Source organism: Ahaetulla prasina, chromosome 2 (assembly GCF_028640845.1).
Source record: "Ahaetulla prasina isolate Xishuangbanna chromosome 2, ASM2864084v1, whole genome shotgun sequence".
NCBI lineage: Eukaryota > Metazoa > Chordata > Lepidosauria > Squamata > Colubridae > Ahaetulla > Ahaetulla prasina.
The window spans coordinates 143,473,822-143,493,817 of NC_080540.1; the positions used below are offsets into that span (position 1 = coordinate 143,473,822).

Here is a 19,996-nt window from a genome sequence, read left to right on the forward strand (position 1 = left end):
GTATTTATTGTATTTTTTGTTTTTAAATGCCTGTAAACCGCCCTGAGTCCTTTGGGAGATAGGGCGGTATATAAATATAAACAATAAATAAAATGTTGTTCCTCTTATGGCATTTGGTTTCATTAAATAGCTGCTTGTTGGTTCTTGATGCTGGTTTCCTGGAGGATTGGGCTATATGTTAATTATGTCTATCTGACAATTAGAACTATCTGGGTGTTTGTTTGTTTTTTACTTCAATAGCGCCTCAATATTTGAAGTACTCAAGGTAAATATATTTGCAGTGTGAAAGGTTTTAAGTAAGACGCTACGCATGATTGTGCATTTAGCTATATTTCATAAGCAAGTCAAATATATTCTTGGAACAAGTTATACATTTTTTTCAAATTAAGAAAAGACCGATAGATATGCTATACCTCTGCTTCATTGACAGAAGCCAGTGCAGTCTGAGCTCTTGTCCTTTCATCTAGGACATCTCTGTCATCTGCTTGGCTGAGCTCCTCAGGATTCTGATGGGTTCTTTTTCTTTGTGGAGAAATCCTAGGGACCAAAGATATAACAAGTGATTTGATATCAAGGAATAAATGGTAATTTCAATTAGAAAGGCTTTGATATGGTCAACAGACTAATCAATAAAGTATACTATTACTATCACAATTAGGAAGGTAGCAGAAGGTTCAGGGCTTCTGAAGCATGTTGAGATTAAATGAGAAATGATTGGAAAAATCCCTCAACAAAATGACTATGGGGAAGACCTTAGAAAGGAAAGAAACCTGACACATTGAGTGATTTATGTTATAGAGGGTCTGTGTCTGCAAGAAGTAGAGGACTTTTTGTCACCTGCTTCTTCCCAGATTGTAACTGGCCTTTCATCCATCCCTCACCACAGGCAAAATCACATTTTGTTGACCTTCTTGCTTTCTCCCTCATTGAGCTACCATAAATGAGCAGCCAATATCCAAATGACCACTTGATAGTGGCAACAAGTTGGCATTTACTGCCATAGAAGGTGATCCACCAACCAGGATGGACCTATTAGTAAATTGTACCCCTTTGTTTTGTTTGCATTTTTATGAGGCACATAACACATTTATCAAATCCAAATTCCATTCTGATATTCTCACTAAATAACTTCACAACTGAAGAAAATTGAATTTCATTTTCTGATTTCCCACATAGCTTTGGATCATTCATATGTAACAGATGAATGTTTTTCTATTTTGCTTCAATGGTTCATATTGAAATGGCCGTGGAGCAGTGGTTAGAATGCAGTACTGCAGGCTAATTCTGCTGACCACCGACTGCCAACAGTTCAGCAGTTCGATTCTCACCAGTTCAAGGCTGATTCAGCCTTCTCTCCTTCCTAGATAAAATGAGGACCCCGATTATTAGGGGCAATATGCTGATTCTGTAAACCGCTTAGATAGGGCTGTAAAGCACTTTGAAGCAATATATGTCTAAGTGCTGTTGCTGTTGCTATTTTATTTGTTAAAAGGTTGAATGTATGGTATGTGATGCCAGAGAAATTATCTAGAATGTACAAAGACAACCCTAATGTGTGTTGGAAATGTGAGAAAACATGAACGGACATTTTATCATGCGTGGTGGATGTGTAAAAAAACCTTCAACAATGGATTCAAAATACATCTATATCAAAATTGACATAGATGATTTTAAAGTTTAATATTCAATTGAAGCCAGAACTTAATCTTTTAAGATTAATGGCTAAATAGTTAGAAAAAAGTCATGGAAGATAATTATGATATATGATTACTACAGCAAAATTATTACATGCACAGAGCTGGAATGATTCAGCTACCTACAATGAGGGAAGAACTTGGGAAGTTAATAATACTTTACTAAAATGGATAAATTGACTTGTTTGATTAGAAAAAAAATATTATCTACATGTATTAGTGACTGGAAGCCTCGTCTGGCCTTTTTGAATTAAAAGAAAAGCTTCTGACAAAGAGGACTATGTTGTAACTTCAGAAAAAAAAGTCAAAATATATTTCTACTTATAACTATTGTGAAGACTATTGGAAGCCACTTCATCTTTTTTCCTTTCCTTTTTTTGGGGGGGAAACTTTTTTCTTGCACTTTTTGCTTTTTGATTTCTTTCCTTTTCTTTTTTTCTTCCTTGCTTTATATTACTTTGTTTTACTTTTTAACCTCTTGTTTAAAACGTTTAAAAATTCTATGTAAAAATATGATTTATTCATAATATGAATGAATGGTATCACTTAGGTTCCCCTTCAAATCCTGCTGTATTGTGTCATCAGGTCTGGGGATTGTTTCTGGGAGGGAACATAAATTGCATAAAACAAATATACAAAATATTAGTAATTTTCCTAATTACTAATATTAAAATAATACTAAAGTAATAGTCAATGCTTATTATTTTAATTCTTCTGAGACTAGTGCCAAGATTGTACTTTTGCCTTGGATCTTTTGCCTTGTTAAAAGCTTATGCTTCAATAACATCAAGAGCTATGCTGGTGGTGGCTTAACCACTGTAGGTTCAACCATACCAAACATATCTTGGTGGAGGGGCCAATGGATGGTCCAACCATGACCTAAAGTATGGTCCAAATACAAATTGTTATGACTGATTGCACAATCAGCCTGATGTTTACCTTGGATTTGCCATTTTTATTCATCTATTGAATCCTTCCTAAGAACCTGGGAGAGACAGATGTTATAAGACAGAGGTGTCAAACTTAAGGCCTGGGGCCCAGACATGGGGTGCTTAGATCTGGCCTGCGGGGCCACCCTGGAAACAAAGAAGGACCTGCTGCCAGTGAAAACAGCCACATGAGGGTCCTCCAGGGCTCCATTTTCACTGGCAGAGTGTTGCAGAAGGCAGTCACAGCTGAAAATGGATCTCAGGAGCCTGTTTTCTCTGGCAGAGTGCTCGGACCCCTACAAGGGCCCCTGACAGGAGTGATATCAAGATGGCCATGCCCACCCTGGCCACACCCACTCTGGCCCCCTAAGGTCAAACACAACCCTGATGTGGCCCTCAACAAAATCGAGTTTGACACCCCTGTTATAAGGAAATAAAATAGAATATAAAACCAGTGGATGGATTCAATCATAGTAGAGATGGCTGCAGCATTAGAAAGCATGTAGGACAAAGTTAGGAAAGACTGTCATGAAGAAAAACTATGTGGTCACTAAGAGCTGACTCCAACTTAATGTCTTGCAATCAATTAATCAATATTATTATTAATATAATTGTTTTCATTCAACTAATACATACATACAAAACACACTGTATGCATATTACAATAAATACGAACCTAAAAATGGGATCTCTTCTCATAACTGTCTGGTCATATTTCATCACCAGATAACGCAGTAAAAATATGGAGATTATACTCTGCAAATAGGGCTAAATAGAAGCAAAAATAGAAATCAGACATCCAGCACTAGAGTTATATAGATTATACAGCACAATGTTCAGATTGGTTCAGCAAGAATCAGAATAATTTCCAATTCACAAAATGCTTCTGTTCAATCCAAACTATGGTTCTCTCCACCGGAGTCATACATTACAAATGGTTTCATTAAAATGGTTTGGACACAATCACATACAATTTTTGAAATCAAGACATTACCATGCAAACTTTTTAATTGACCACTTAAGCACAATTGTCGAATCAAGCTTATAAAGCAAATAGTTCAGCAATTTCATTGAGAAATGAAATAGATATAAAGGCATAATCAATGTAGCTTCACAAATTTAGTGGTGGGTTTGGTTTTATATCCAATTTGCTGTGCTCAACACAGAATTAAAATATTTTGGAGCACTGAAAGCATGTCCTAGGAAATCAAGTCCATTTCACTTCCCCATTGCTGTTGATCCTGTTTTTAGAAGGTAAGCAACAGGCAACATCTATGCAGGGAATCATTTTCCACAGATAGAGGAAACGGTCATGCCCTCATTGGAGTCTGAATCTGCAGGGGAAGATGAGCTGGAACAGAAGCTGATAGAGATCGAGAGGGCGGTTTCCTTGGCCTTGGAGGAAACTGGGGAAAGGCAGAGTCAGTCCAGGCAAGGCTTTTCTGAATTAGAAAGACTTGCAGACAGGGAGGAACAGGAGAGACAGAGCTCAGGCAAAGAGCAAGGACTACCCCCTCCTGATCCTAGAACATGGAGAGAAGAGAGAAGGTGAGACCAATGCAGACTGAGCTGGCTACAAGGGAGGAGAGTGCCCCGCCCCCCTTCACAAGGCACACCTGGGAACTGAGATGTTAGGAGGTGCCTGTGGGACGGGCATTTGTTGGGAACAAGTGTTGAATCTGTGGAGCCTTGTGTGCACTTGCTGACACCTTGAGATTACTGTTTGACTAACCTAGTTTACTGGACTGCTGGTTATTGTTTGGCTAACATGCCTTATGGACTGCTGGCCTTGGTTACTGTGTGGCTAACTTTGCTTACAGGACTATTCGCAGCCAGAGGCTATTGAAGGTGCGTGTGAGAGCTTTGTTCCAGGACTTATAGTAAACATGGGGACATTTGGGGGCACAATTGGAACAATAAAGGGAAGTTAGACCTGTTCTCCGGCTGTGTTGCTTTCGTGCCATGCCCTGGGTCATCACATGAAACTGTGTAGAAAATGACTTAGAAGTAATCACACTGATTAGTATGAAGTTTATTGTGTGATCATGGTCTGATTGCTAAATAAAAAAGCCGAGCTCTGGAAGATCTATTTGGAAGATGTTCTCTTTCTCTGTTGGCCATGGCCATGGACAAGGAAATGAAAGCAATAAAATGAACTTGTTCCATCCTTCTCCAAGCTCTGCTCTCCAGACTCCTCACAAGAAGTTCATTCATCTTTTCAGATAGAGGATATTCAGGCATATCACATTCTCAGGAACCCTATACTCATGACAATAATAATTCCCTGCAACCTGTTGAAAGTGAATCTGCTTGTGGTGCCACTTAAAAGATAGGTCGTGTATAGTATTAATGACTGCCTTTGTTTGTGCAAAGGCCATAAACTGAGATCTGGGTCAAAACTCTTCACCATCTTACATCAATGCTATACAAGTAGGTGGGTATCTTTTGAGGAAACTCACAGGTGGAATTTCGTGGTATGGGACAAGCCCCTCACCTTTGCTCTCATAGTGTTTATTATTATTTTTATTATTATTATTTTCCTAATGCCTCAGGAGGGCTAAAGAAATAAGGTAAAATCTATCCCAATAATATCCCAATAAACGAAAACATTCCTTTGAAGCTGTGTATATATGTGAATATCCTATGAATAAATACATTCAGTTCTCACCATGAAAGTAGATATAAAGAGCTGTGTCTGATTTGAAACAACATATTCTTCATTCTGAAAGCCTTCCAATATCTATTTAAAAAGCAGAAGGGATAAAAAAGGACAGTTATTTATTTTCCGCATTTCTATCTCATTCAAAAAAGGGCACAGACTGCCAGAGCAAATTCTAAATTCTAAATCCCTGCCTTCTCCCCACCACCTTCTGAGCCCTTCCCCTCAGCAGCTGCCAGTCAAATGGGGAGGGGGGCAGGGACTAAGGGAGGGAGCTCTGCAGCCTCAGGCCTCACAATAAACAGTCAACTATTTGGCAAAGCCCAGGAGGAAAAGCAAAGAGCTGGTGAGTTGAATAACTCAAGTATAGGCAGAGAAAGAGGCAAGGAAAAGGAGGCAGCAGTTCGGAAAGAGAGAGAGAGAGAATTCCTTCCCTCTCATCTGGCCTGAGGGAAAATATCTTCCAGCTGTTTCCCTCAGACTGAGGCAAGACTCGGAAGAGGACAAGAGTCAAGAAGCCCAGCCGGGAATAAACAAGAAGAAAAAGCAAAGAAAAAAGTTAAGACATTTTGTCCGAACAGAAACAAGACACAGAGAAAGAGAGAAAGGGGGGGGAGGGGGTTTAAACTCTGGAGAAAAAAAGTATTGCTTTATAGAAAGGGACTACAGGGATATAAGTGAAAACAAAAGGTGAAAGAATATAGGAAAAAACAGCTTTAGTTAAAATGACTACAGTATAAAGGTGAAAACAAAAAGAAATAGCGAAGTTAGCAATAGAAAAAAAAGAATATACTGTAGTATAGTTTAAGTGTACATAAAATAATAGTTAAAATAGAACATAGTTTGGGTACTTTCTAAAATAGACGAAGCTGTTTATAATTCAGGATTCCTTAGCGGGAGAGGTGGAGGGGTAGCTTTCCTTGTTTTGTAAAATCAGTTTCCTCCAGCCATTGAACAGAGATCAAAAAATCCAACCAACTTTCCAGCATTGTGTGTCGTATGGAGCCTGGGTCAATCTGGTTATTATTAGTTCAAACAAGAACCAATGACATAACATTTGCAGAATTAGTTCTTTCTAATTCTCTTTTTAAGTACTCCTTGGTTCATCTGACCCTGAACAATAGATTTGCAGCCATCCTGCACATACAAATTGTTCAAGACCTCATATATTAGATTTACTTATTTTGGGGATCAATAAAACCTTAGCAGAACTCAGAACTAAGGGACTGAAGTGGGACTTGAGATGTTTGGTCATATAGGGCCCAGATCTTCCATCTCTGTTATACTAATTTTGCCCCATTATTCTGGACTTTCATGCTGTACATAGACTTAAGCAAATGGGATTGTGGCTGAAATTAACAACCATTTAAGCTTCCATGAGACACACACACAAACAATTGACACATGGCTTCCAGAAGAGGGGAAAAAAAGTTTCCACTAATATTCTCTTTGAAGGAAAAATGAATTTTAGTGCAATCCCCACAGTTTTGGAGTGTCACTGGGAAAAGGCATTCCCACCCTTGAGAAATTGTTGGAGAAGTTCGGCTTCCTGGGAAAAATTCAGATAACTTTTTAATCCAATTACTGTATTTGGTATACAACCTGGGTGGATGAAAAACTGATTATGCTCAGATCCAGTTTTCATAAGAAGAGGCTAAGAGATAATAGATAATATTGCACTTACAACTGTAAAAGAAAATATAAAAGTTGTAACTGGAAACATAGGAACAAAAAAACTTAACAGATCCCTTATGTAGTGCTGTGAAATTGGACTTGTCATCATACATATTATGAACAAAAGCAGCATGATCTAAAACGAAAAAAGAAAATATTTTAATATTTTTTAACAAATGAAGTCACTTTACCCAATTTTCTTTTCTATAACCTCTGTCTTGACTTAATACATTACATGGTGATTTCAGTTGAACTACCCTAACTTTTACATTTGATCATTGCTATCCATGAAGCAGAAACTGCTTTTCTTCTCCCCATGTTTCTCTTCCTTCGTTTTGCTTCTATAATTAAACTTGCTGTGGAAAATGAGATTTACTAATCTTATTTTTTTCACCATTGAATACGACAATTTATATTTCTGATTGAAACATAGTTTGTTTGGGATTCTCAAACAATTTATGTAGATGAAACATGGCAATGAACACTTACACAGTCATCAAGCCATTTCCTGCTCAATTCCCATCCCACCACAATTTACTTGCTGCTCAGGGATGCCAAGAACCAGAGGGAAGGCACTGGGACACCTTAAATCTCAAGAGCACCACTATCTTGCTAATTTCTGAGATTTATCTCCTTCAATGTCTCAGGTCTTTGCTGTCAAAGTTACAATAACATTAGGAGGCATGTATATCCAATAATTGTAGTGCTAAGAGGAAAGTAAAATTCTCCCCCAATGTCAGTCCTGCAAGGGAGACTTAATCAGGAAGTCACTCTGTAGAAACTATTGAAATCGGCTATAGTTACAGAATCTTCCAAGTCTGATTATGCTTTTTCTCCCCTCTTTCTTACACCCCAAGGAGACAGGGAGGGGTCAGCCTGAGCCTCTTCTTAATACTGTCTCTCTTCCCAGAACTTAATGTTTGCTTCAAGGCTATTTCTCTGTCTATAACCAACATGCACCAAACAGCAAAAATTCTGTAACAGAATGGCAACAGAATGGTGCAATGCTTAGCCTTCTTTTAAAGCCCAGAAGCAGACCATACAAGTCCACTTTTGAAAGACAGATTCCACCTTCTAGGTTCCAGTTGGTTCTCCCGACTGGAGCTTTTCTGGCCAGTACTCTGACCATACAGTCTTTAAGGCCACATAGTTGTCAACCAAGAATACAACAAGCTGCCTCCAATCATCCCTTGTTAAGAAGCGGCCCCTAGCATATGGATACATTGGGCATATACTTACTAAAATAGAGATGACCGACCAAAAACTGGCAGTATGTTTTCTTTGGCGAAATATGAAGGCAATTATGTATAGGAATAAAACAATCGATATACTGTAGCCGAGGGAAAATGCCACCTGCGCAAAAGAAAGTGGCGTATTAACAATTGGCTAATGTCTTACCAAAAAAGCAAAAATGTCTCCTTCATTTTAATAGCTCATAATAATGTTTTTTATTCTGTTCAATCATGTTTGATTCTTAGAAATTGCCTGGACAAGTCGCTACAGTTTTCTTGGCAAAGTTTTTCAGAAGTGCTTTACCATTGCCTCCTTCTTAGGGCTGAGAGAAAGTGACTGACACAAGGTCAACCAGCTGGTTTTTGCCTAAAGCAGAACTAGAACTCAGAGTCTCCCAGTTTCCAGCCTGATATCTTAAATACTATACCAAACTGGCTCTTTTATAATAATTTCAAACAATGCTTTAAGTACAAGGAACTTCTTTACCAAATTGACATAGCAAATGTTTTGCTTGAGTGAATTTGAGTGAAATTAATTCATGGTAAAGCAGTTTGTGATTATTTATGCGTACATTGCGAAGCTTGGTTATCAATCTTGAAACATTCCAGCCAGAGAAAATCCACACCCTTGAAAGAAAGACTGTCAAAATCTTTGCACCGTGAAGGGATAGGAACAATAGCAAAATAAAAAGTGATCTTAGGAAATGCTACTCTAAATTGAAGATCCATTGATGTATAATATTTTTAATCAATGTATTTCCTTTTATTTCTGTCAAAGCTATGCCTAATGCCCGAGAATATTTTTGCAATGTTTTATATTCCTTACTATTTTTCCCTCATTATATGAGATGAATTGATAGGAATGATATACCATATTGACCAATTCAATTTACTTTTGTTTTCCTTACAGATAGTGCTTTAACAATGGCCTCAGAAAAAGTGACATGATCTATCCTCAAAGTTACAACCCTCATCCTGTCCCACAGATAGTCACATTATTGCAATTTAGATGTTTGTCAATCAATTCAAATTTACAATGATTACATCCTCCTGCATGATTTGGAACCTTCTCAGCCAGCTTCTGGCAAGCAAAGTCAATTGGGAAAACCAGATTCACTTAATGACCATGTGATTCATTCAACAATCAAGGTAAAATGCTTGTAAAATTGGGTCCTGTCATGTGAGGTCTCTCTTAATGACTGCATGGCTTAGTGGCCAAAATTCCAGTCCTGATTGTGATCTTATGTTGAGGACTCCTTCTCATCTTTCTTGCTGATGGTAGGGAGTTTGAGCAAGGCTATGGCAATGTGCCTAAATGAATGCGTCTGTGGAGGTGGATGGTCCAGGGAAACCCCACTTCCCTAAATCCTCTAATTGTTTTAGTCAGGTTGTATGTTAGTGGAAACAACCAGTTCTTTCTTAATTAACTTTGTTTATTTCCATATCTCAGTTTGCATTTCGCTTCCCTTATGTTCACACACCACAAACCCCACCGGCCATTAACCACCACTGTCTTCTAAAGGTGATGAATGGGGGCAAAGTTCCTCTCTCAGTTTAGGGCCAGTTTATTGCTAGTTCATGGCTGGGGAGTGGCTTTTTCAGACTATTGAGGATCAAAGACATATTCCTGCTATTCAAGTCTGTAGAGGGAACTACGAGTAGTTCTCAACTTACATCCGCCATTGAGCCTCAAATTTCTGTTGCTAAGTGAAAAATTTATTAAATGAATTTTGCTCCATTTTAAAATCTTTCGTGCCACAGTTGTTAAGTGAATCACTGCACTTATTAAATTAGGGACGCAGATGTTAGATTAATCTGGTTTCTCCATTAACTTTGCTTGTCAGAAGGTCGCAAAAGGTGATCACATGACCCATGACACTGCAACCATCCTAAATATGAATCAATTGCCAAGCATCCAAATTTTGATCTCATGACCATGGGGACGCTGCAACGGTTGTTAAGTGTGAAAAATGGTCATAAGGCACTTTTTTCAGTTCTGTTGTAACTCTGAACGGTCACTAAACTGTTGTAAATTGAGGATTACCTGTATTCTGATTATTATAAAAAGGTGTGAATGCTTGTCATTAAAAATTGCAAATGTAAAAGCTGACTGAAAATCACATGTTAAAAATGAAAGAAATTCAATTACCAAGCAGAAAATCAAGCTGGGTATAAACTGAGGATCTGCAACCCCTATTTTTAAAAACCATGGCCAAAAAACTAAAAGAAGTAGAATGCAATGCAGGGGCATATCCACCAGAGCTTGTCCACACCAGTAGGCAGAAGGAAAAAGTCCTGCAATCCGCAGCTGGGAGCGAGTTCTCATCTAGCAAAAAAGGGAATAAAATTACCAAATAATGACTAAACTATTTAATTAAAGATTTTCATAAATTCAATTCATGAAGATGACAGAGATAAATACAATACTACTTTTTCCTTCCCTCCCACAACTTTCATGAGTAAGTTGATATATCACAACAAACTCTAATGGCCTTTCATGGCCAACCAGCCTAGAAAATGGAAGTTATGTAGGCCCCTACTACTTAAAGTTGCAGTAACAGTATTTTACAAGTCTGAATGCCCCTCCTTCCTTTCTCATTCCTTTTATGAATATTTTCATACTAAGACACTTGGTTACTTTTATTCATTGTTTAATATTGTAGTAGAAAAGTTAAATTTTGTCCTAAATCTCGTGAAGATCACTCTTGCTTAGGACAAACCCCAAAAAGCTTGCATCACTCCTAGTAGTTAACTTTTTTCTAGGTATAATCTCAGCCTGTGTGGAATGCCTTGGGTCCTTCATTAAACATCATCATCAGATGAGCCGTGGTGGCACAGTGGTTAGAATGCAATACTGCAGGCTACTTCTGCTGACTGCCGGCTGCCTGCAATTTGGCAGATTGAATCACACCAGGCTCAAGGTTGACTCAGCCTTCCATCCTTCCAAGGTGGATAAAATGAGGGAGCAGATTGCTGGGGGCAATAGGCTGAATCTGTAAACTGCTTAGAGAGGGCTGTAAAACACTGTGAAGGGGTATATAAGTCTAAGGGCTATTGCTATCAGCAGCAAAACTCTTAAGAGAAAGACTTGTTGCATTATATAGAATCCCTTCAGATCTTTATTTTGGATCTGATGAAAGATGGATGTTTTTCCAAACAGGTATAATTTGCACTGAGACAAAGAGGAGGATGGAAGATGAAAGCTATACATGCACATAGATTCTGACTTTATTATTGGTTTTGCCAGTGAAATAACCTTTCTGGATAAACTTACTTGTTTGTTTAATACAGTTTTAGATATAAGCTCCTTTTTGTAGTCTTAAGTCTTCTAAAATCTTGTTACAACAATTACATCTTTTCTTTTTGTGTTGGACATTGTTTCTCAATGTAAATGTAATTTCTTTCAGTGCTGCATCACTCTTTAATGTAATAGTCATGGTATAAAAAGGGCAAAGGACACGTGCAGCAAAACCTACATACTTGCCTCAAATATCAGGCTGCATGTATGTAATGATGGCATGCTGGTGTCACTGTTTGCATGTCATCAATTTGTCATCATCATGGTATGATAATAAAACTGGAAGCGCATCCTCTCAGAAATATGTATGGCTTCTACTTTTCAAATGTTCTGGAAGTCTTTTAAGGCCAGACTCTTCCCGTGCCTGGTGTTTTGGTGCCCCTCATGATTTTCTCCAGGTGTTATTTATATAGTTTTATACTTTTAAAATTATATATGTAGCCACCCAAAAGGCTGTTGTTGTTGTTGTTTTTAATTCAGGCAACCTTAAAATCCAATTAGTCAATTTAAAAAAAAAAAAATTATATTTTTCTTAAATAGCATTAGCACAAAGTCAAGAAAATTGTAATTATTAAAAACAGTGGTAGCTATAATGATTAATGAGAAATAAAATCTGAATACAGATACTGTCCACCAGTAGCATGTGACAGAACCTTTTAACTCATTCCTGTTGACATTTGCAGATGCCACATGGAAGGTACACAATATAGGCATATCTTCATAAAACATTGAAGAAATCAAAGAAATATAATTATTTTACCACGTAATCTTGATTGCTTCGCATTGCAAATTGTGGCGGAAAAGCAGGTAATACAACTGAGGCCGCAACCATGTATATTTCTATAAAAATCCAGAATTCAGAATTTAAATTATCCTGAGGAATAAATTGAAATATGTTTTAATTCCCTTGTGATAAAATGTCATAATAGAATAGCTATTATTAATCTATTTAGTCAGTAAGCTTAGAAACAATACAGAACATTTGTTATGTATTTCTTTTCTTTAAAATAAGTACAGCCACAGCTGGAGGATCTTGACTTCCTGGCTGTGATCTTTGGCCCTACCTTCTTCCTGCTCAGTTGCATGTTGTACCTTTTGATTATTGATTATGTAGTACTTTAGTGCACTCATTTTCTGAAGGAAGGAAATGTCCTGACCAGACTTTTACTACTTAAGCCTTCTGAGAGAAATGGAGATTTCATGCTCTGAAATCATCCGTAAAGTGAAAATAATAAGGATAGTTTCATCATGTCCTCTGACTAGTAGTTGGTGCTCATGGATGCATTCTGCTAGTCTTCTGCATGTTTGTCCTAATTAGTGGCTGTTGCAGTCTTTACACTCTATGGTGTAGATGACTCCTTTTCTTCTTCTTCTGGGACTGCTGAGCCTTTTGATTTATGTTGAAAACTCTTCAATTTCACAACATATGGACAGACTTAACCATAGCTTCAACTGGGAAACTGTGACCATCCTAGGCCAAGCCAAGTCCAAAAAAGCTGGAGAATTCCTGAAAGTCTGGCACTCTGACAAATTGGCCATCAATAGAAACATAGACATAAACAGTGTATACTGTATATATTGTGCAAAAGATGCAATCAGCAAATCCAAAAGGAACAAAAATATTGAAACACTTACCCACCAGCAATTAACATCCAGGTGAGCATAGATTAACACCAAGATTAATATCAGACCAACAATCAAGAAGTAAACAATCAAGGAACTGCCAAACAAGCTAATAGTAAATAGCCCAACCAAGCAACCTCCAAAATCACTCTCACCAACACTGACAGGACAAGCCACTAGATAATAATAATAATAATAATAATAACAACAACAACAACAACAACAGAGTTTGAAGGGACCTTGGAGGTCTTCTATTCCAACCCCCTGCCCATGGTTAAATATTGGTTATCCAACATTTTCTTAAAAATTTCCAGTGTTGGAGCATTTACAACTTCTGCAGGCAAGTTGTTCCACTGATTAATTGTTCTAACTGTCAGGAAATTTCTCCTTAGTTCTAAGTTGCTTCTCTCCTTGATTAGTTTCCACCCATTGCTTCTTGTCCTGCCCTCAGCTGCTTTGGAGAATAGCTTGACTCCCTCTTCTTTGTGGCAACCCCTGAGATATTGGAACATTGCTATCATGTCAATTATCAATTATATAGTTATTACATACTCATACTCATATATATGCTTATATATTGTATAATTATTTCATGCTTATGCTTATATATACTGTGTGACAATAAATAAATAAATAAATAAATAAATAAATAAATGTCACCCCTAGTCCTTCTTTTCATTAAACTAGGCATACCGAGTTCCTGCAACCATTCTTCTCTCAATATAAATTAAGAGTAAACTCCATTCCTTACTCACACTGATGATGTTACCTAGTTGGATAATGAAATGTCTGCAAGAAAACAACCAAACTCAGAGAACACCGGGGACTCCTCATTTCAACCCTGAGCTACAAATATTCTCCTTTATTGGTAAAAGGATATTTTATTTTGGGGGCTCAAATGATTTTAATGATGCTTCTTGACTTCATTGTGGCAATTGCACAAGAACTGACTGGGAACCATGCTTATGATGGTTGAAGAAGTTGTGCTTGCCAAATTTAACCTAACTTTCAAAACTGAGAACTCAGATGTAGTATTCTGCAAAGCCCACAATGTAGCAACAGGATTTAATGGACTGAGAGCAAACCAGTACTGATGAATATGCTAACTGGAAAGTGCATGATATTGTAAAATCAATTTTATCTTTGTAAGAGAAACTTTGTGGAACTTTATAAGTCTTAACATAAATACTAATCTAGCTCTGTCACATAACTATTTACTTTTTTAACCACATACAATTGTGTCATGAAAACAACATTCATCTAGAATGTAATCTCGTTGAATACATAAATTCAACTTCCTCTTTAATGGCTGGAGATGGAACAACATTGCAGGAGATATTCCTTGAACATTTTAAGCACTCCCACCCACTGATGCTTCCTAGCAATCGCCTTTTACCTTTATATAATATCCTGAAAACTATGAATAGATTATATTGGAAAGTAAACAGGAATATTTCCCTGTTGTTTCCTGCACACAAAAAACCTTCATTTGATATTCCACTGGAACACTTACTTGGATAAATACATGATTCCAGGTTCGAAGATGGGCAGTAGAATTAAACATATGCAAAAATGCATTGCTGATGGTGTTGACAAGCACAGGAAAACAGTTTGTTATTTCCATGTGGCACATAAGTGTGAACCTGTATTTCTGAACCAAAGCAAAAAGTCAGAACACAAGAGATCCAAGTAAAGAAAGTGCTGGGAGAATAACAGTTCTAAAGAATGTAATTTACATAATTGCAAACTTAACTTCTAATAAAAAACATTTGATTTTTTTTCTAATTTGAAAAAAGGCAGAAAAAATATGAATGCACCTTTTTCAAGCTAAAGTCTAATTTGGTCTTTGAACTGAAGTCTTAATTTCCTCCCAAAGTATGTGGGAACATAACAAAGACATAGGCAGGACCAGGACAAAATTAGTAATAGTATGATTATTCCAGACATATTTTATACTTTTCTTCTTATGGCATATTAAAAATTTCAGTTTAGCATGGCTGTTCACTGTGGACCATATGTGTGAACCTCTGATATATGTATGCTATTTCTTAGGTATGACCATCCATTAAAGCAGAACACAGCCATCCCACAGAAGTGTCATTAGAGATTTAATAGAGCTTTAAATCCTTTTTTAGAATGGAAACCAAAAATCTTGATATTAAAAAAAATCCATATTCTTAACATACCGGTAATAAAATAAAAATCCATCATATTTAAAAAAACTATAATTTTCCACATGACATCCTTCTTTGTATCTATACAATGTCATTTGTACCCCTAGTAGAAATACTGTATTCCTTTTGATGAGAAGTTACTGTTTCTTTAGCATCTCTGTAGGATGGGGTCCATTTTAGATTATAGATGAAGAAGTAGTCTTTTTTCTTTTTTTCTGTTCTGTTATTATGACTCCACTAAAGTACCACAGTGTTTTTTTGAAGAGACGCTATCATCTCTTCAGACAGTCATATTAGATTCCTTGGTCTATTTTCAAAAAGAAAGAAAAGAACTTATAGTTACCTTGTTTTCAAGTTCTACTTTGATGGCCCCATTGTGAACCAGCTGGTCACTGACTGTGTTACCAGAGATGACATCTATCAGGATGTTTTGACTTTTCAGTGCCTGGATAAAATTATCAATTTTTCCACCTGGAAAAGAAAAAAAAAAAAAGATAAAATGAATTGGCAGGGTAAACAAAGAAGAAAGCATCCAAGCAATGAGCAGTACAAAATTTAAATGTAATATCTATACCTGCCATTAGGATGGAAAATATTGGCCTCCAAACATTGCTGAGTGAAATTTCTCAGCCAGCATAATGCCCCTTAGTGAAGCTTATATAAAAGGTATAATTCTTATACACTGACTTTATGATAATATAATTCAGCAGATATTGTCTCTAGGATCTTAAATGTGCTGAGGGTGCCAATCTTTATAAGAAGATCTACCACTTTAGAAGGAACAATTTTAGAGAGATTTTCTAGTTGTTATTCAATTAGCCATATTGCTTAATACAATATTTTATGAATGATATGCTGTTTTCGGAATGCCTTTTAAGTGTAAGAGACATTGCACAATTTTCTCATTGAACTAACCCTCCATTGCAGCATACCCATTTTCTATTCCTCTTTTTATTATTTGTGTTTTGTAAACCAACACTAAGAGGAGAGATTCCTGATTTGAAACTCATAAATCTTGGTATTTATTCATTGTATTGTATATATTTTGAGCCAACAAACTGTTGAATTCTAAATTGCTAAAACATGGTTGAAACTGTGTTGGATCAAAATGTGCCCTAGTTCAGCAAAGGAATGCGTGAGGAATGGGGGTGGAGGATCTCCTTTTAGATTTATTGTACTGTACCTTAGCTAACTTTGTGCTATATTTCAGGTAGCCTCTTGAAGTTTTAGTGTGCGATTCAACTTTTTTTCACCTAATCCCTTCTCTGTCTTTTTTCCCTTTTGTCTCTTTGGCTGGTAGAAAGGGGTTGGATTTCCCAGCATAAACCACTTGTCTTTCATCCTGATTTTTTTCAATCAGATCATTTAAAATAAGATTGTGCCCAAAGTTCTTAAAAGTGGTATTATTTAGCAATACATTTGAACAGAGATGGTTCAGCTTAGAATTCTGCTAGGTCTTTCTCCTGCATTCTGAAGCTAGATATAAAGAATCAGTAAGATACCAACTGTCTCCCAAATCTCTGACTTTATTCTTTAGCAGATTTAAGTTCAGCTCATGTTCAGGAGAAAGTTCTCAAGCCAATTTAGGAGCTAACAGAATTGACCCCCATTAGAAATATCATAAAACTATCAATATCTCAAATTCTGTTTTTCATTCTTACCTGTATTATTAAGGACCAGAAGTCCTGATGTCCCTTTGAAAAACTGTTTCCCTGGCTCAAAATAAAGCCCAGGATGAATCTCTTCATATTGAAGATTCAACCAGAGAGCATAGGTTATAAATTGGATAATATAAGGTGCTAACATTATTCCAATAAGTAGTAGCCTAGGATAATGAAATATTGATTAAGCATAGGAGAAAAGTGTCTGATCATTTCCATTCTATTGCATTTATAAAGTTAGGCAGTATAGAGCAGAAGTATTTGATAATTAATGAAGTGTGCTATCAGAATTCTTGAAGGACTGGAGAGCACCTTCAATCTTCCATACAGACTCCTATTTATATCAAAGTTTTAATATGGTTTTAAGAGCTTTGTGGAAGTAGAAACAAAAGTAGATGTTTCCTATTTGTTGAGATCTCTCTTCTATGCTCTGCATATAGAAGGAAGCAGTAAACTAATCCTAAAAATTACTTTGGTCAGTCCTATTTATACTCCAGTAATCTTCTGAGGAACTTCATTGAATGAATATTCTATTCATAATTAAGTACAGGTAGTCCTCAGTTTATGACTACAATTGAGCCCAAAATGTATGTTGTTAAGTGAGACATTTGTTAAGTGAGTTTTGCCCCATTTTACAACCTTTCTTGCCACAGTTGTTAAGTGAATCATGGCAGTTGTTAAGATAGTTACACATTTGTTAAGTGAATCTGATTTAGTCATTGACTTTGCTTGTCAGAAGGTCATAAAAGATGATCACATGATTCCAAGACATTGCAACCCTCATAAATTGAGTCACTTGCCAACTGTCTGAATTTGATCATGTGACCATGGGGAGGCTGCAATCGTTGTAAGTATGAAAAATGGTCCTAAGTCACTTTTTTCAGTGATGTTGTAGCTTTGAACTATCACTAAATGAACTGTTGTAAGTCAAGGACTACCTGCATCTATATAATAAATACTATATTTTCAAAATTTCAAAATAGTATTATCTGCCCATGTGCTACTATGGTATTTTGGAGGTTTTGAAATTATTTTATATTAACACAAAAGATACTTTTCTAAATTGAAAAAAAGAGGAACAACCAACATAAGGCATGGACAGGAATTGATGTGTTGTCATGGAAAGACTGAACGATGAAACTATTGAAATTTCTGATTTTGGCAGAACTGAATGATCTTGTCTCACTCTTGGCTGCTGGATTTGCTTTAAATCAGTGGTAGTCAACCTGGTCCCTACCGCCCACTAGTGGGCGTTCCAGCTTTCATGGTGGGTGGTAGGGGTTTTGTCCAATACTGAAGCACTTTCTTTTTTTTTTAATTTAATTGACTTTTTAAAAAATTTCATAGCATTATTTTAAAACATTTTCATTAGGTTTTCATAAAATTCCCCGTGACAATTTAAATTTCTGAAAATATACTATTTGTATTACCCGTGCATAAGTTTAGTTCACGTTACATAAGTGAAACTAAATGGCACTATAGTGCAACCGCAAACATAAGAGCCTCATCCAAGAATATCTCGCGCATCTCCCCCCACACCACCCAGCTGTAACAGACAAACAGAGCTGGTAGCTGGCAGCCCCCCAAACCCAATCCATGATGCGCGAGAGGCATGCGCAGACTACGATACACGGCACATTACTGTGGAACTGGTAGGCATTTAGAAAATTTTACTACTAACAGAGATACAAAAGTAGGCAGTAGGTATAAAAAGGTTGACTACCCCTGCTTTAAATGATTTCCTTCCCTGATGAGCAAGACAAAGCAATATAAATATGCCAGCTCCAGTCTGGGGTAGAATTAGTGCTGTGCTAGTTTGGAAGCAAGGCAAGGGGATGAAGTAGCTGGAATCAATGAATTAAAGCCCCCTATCTGAGATCATTGTTCTCTTTCCAAACTTGGAGGGAGAAATGTGAAATATCATTATGTTCTCTTGAGCTTTCTTCTTAACCACTGTAGGTTTGCAAATCATTAAAAGTCATTTGTTAAAAATGGCACTCACAAGGTTCCCCAGATTTTGCTCTCTCTCTTGAGGTTTAGAAAGTGCATTCTTGCAATGGCACAAACTTGTTGTCTCCAGAGCTCCGTGCCATTCACAGTCACCTTTCCCGTGTCTGAGAGCAATAGCTGATCCTGTTCCATTTCGTCCTTTCCTGCCGCTTCCCCTCCATGAAGAATTCCATAATCTAAAACCATTTTAAAAGTCAAAACAATATTTTTATTTCGGGAAAATCTTGTTTATTCATGTTCTCTCTTTCCTCTTCTCAAGTCCTATTCTTCCGATTGGCTACATTCCCTGTTACCGAAAGATCAATCTAGCACTTTTCTTTGGGTCTTCAGAAATGATAGAAGAAAACAATGAAAATACTGCTCCACAGTTACCACTCCAAACACACTGTTTTCCCAGAAGGAAGCCTGAAAATAATACAATATTGAAAACAATACTTTACCTTCTTCCTTCATATTTTCATTTCCTTCTAGCTTCAAGAAGACGTCTTCCAGAGTCGTCATGTTAACTCCATAATTAATGAGCCCTAGGTTTGTCTGATGATCCATATCACTGAACAAATCTACGTGTTGAACAAGGGAAAAAACATACTAAATTGACATATCCTTTCAACTTAAAGGAAAGGGGCAAATACCCATTGGAATTTTGTGTAATTTCATTTAATTGAAAGAAAGTGAAATTTTAAGGTTTGCTTTTAATTTTTCACCTCCTGAGCCTATAAAAAACCAGCTATAATCTGACTGAGCAAGTTAAATCAATATATCCAAAGTAACACCATTTCAGAAACATAAAAACTATCAATTCAATGAAGGCAAAGTTTATTTTAGAACTTTGGTTTATTTCACTCTACAGAATCTTTTTTAAAAAAATACTAATCTTTGTTTATGAAACAACTGTTTGTATTTTGAAAAGCTGGAAATAACTGCAAGAGGGACAGTTTTGTCCAGGACAGAAAAAGAGATGAAAATATAAAGAAAGGTTTTATTTACTAATTAATGGACAATAGTGTGATGTGATTATCTAAAAAGCAACCTAGTTTAATAA

At 36.7% G+C, this 19,996-nt stretch overlaps 1 protein-coding gene across 1 annotated transcript in view; it reads right to left on the reverse strand.

Annotated features, from left to right (window-relative positions):
- The window catches only part of LOC131191444 (ABC-type organic anion transporter ABCA8-like), a 62,587-nt gene that overhangs the window by 15,419 nt on the left and 27,172 nt on the right, over positions 1-19,996 (reverse strand). The window contains exons 18-29 of the mRNA XM_058169586.1: positions 19,395-19,514; positions 18,947-19,130; positions 16,945-17,108; positions 15,627-15,754; positions 14,623-14,760; positions 12,247-12,360; positions 10,338-10,514; positions 8,196-8,309; positions 6,967-7,092; positions 5,292-5,363; positions 3,300-3,391; positions 414-537 (exon numbers count right to left, since the gene is read on the reverse strand). Coding sequence (XP_058025569.1) covers positions 414-537; positions 3,300-3,391; positions 5,292-5,363; positions 6,967-7,092; positions 8,196-8,309; positions 10,338-10,514; positions 12,247-12,360; positions 14,623-14,760; positions 15,627-15,754; positions 16,945-17,108; positions 18,947-19,130; positions 19,395-19,514 — 1,553 coding nt within the window. The remainder of the gene's footprint in view (positions 1-413; positions 538-3,299; positions 3,392-5,291; positions 5,364-6,966; positions 7,093-8,195; positions 8,310-10,337; positions 10,515-12,246; positions 12,361-14,622; positions 14,761-15,626; positions 15,755-16,944; positions 17,109-18,946; positions 19,131-19,394; positions 19,515-19,996) is intronic.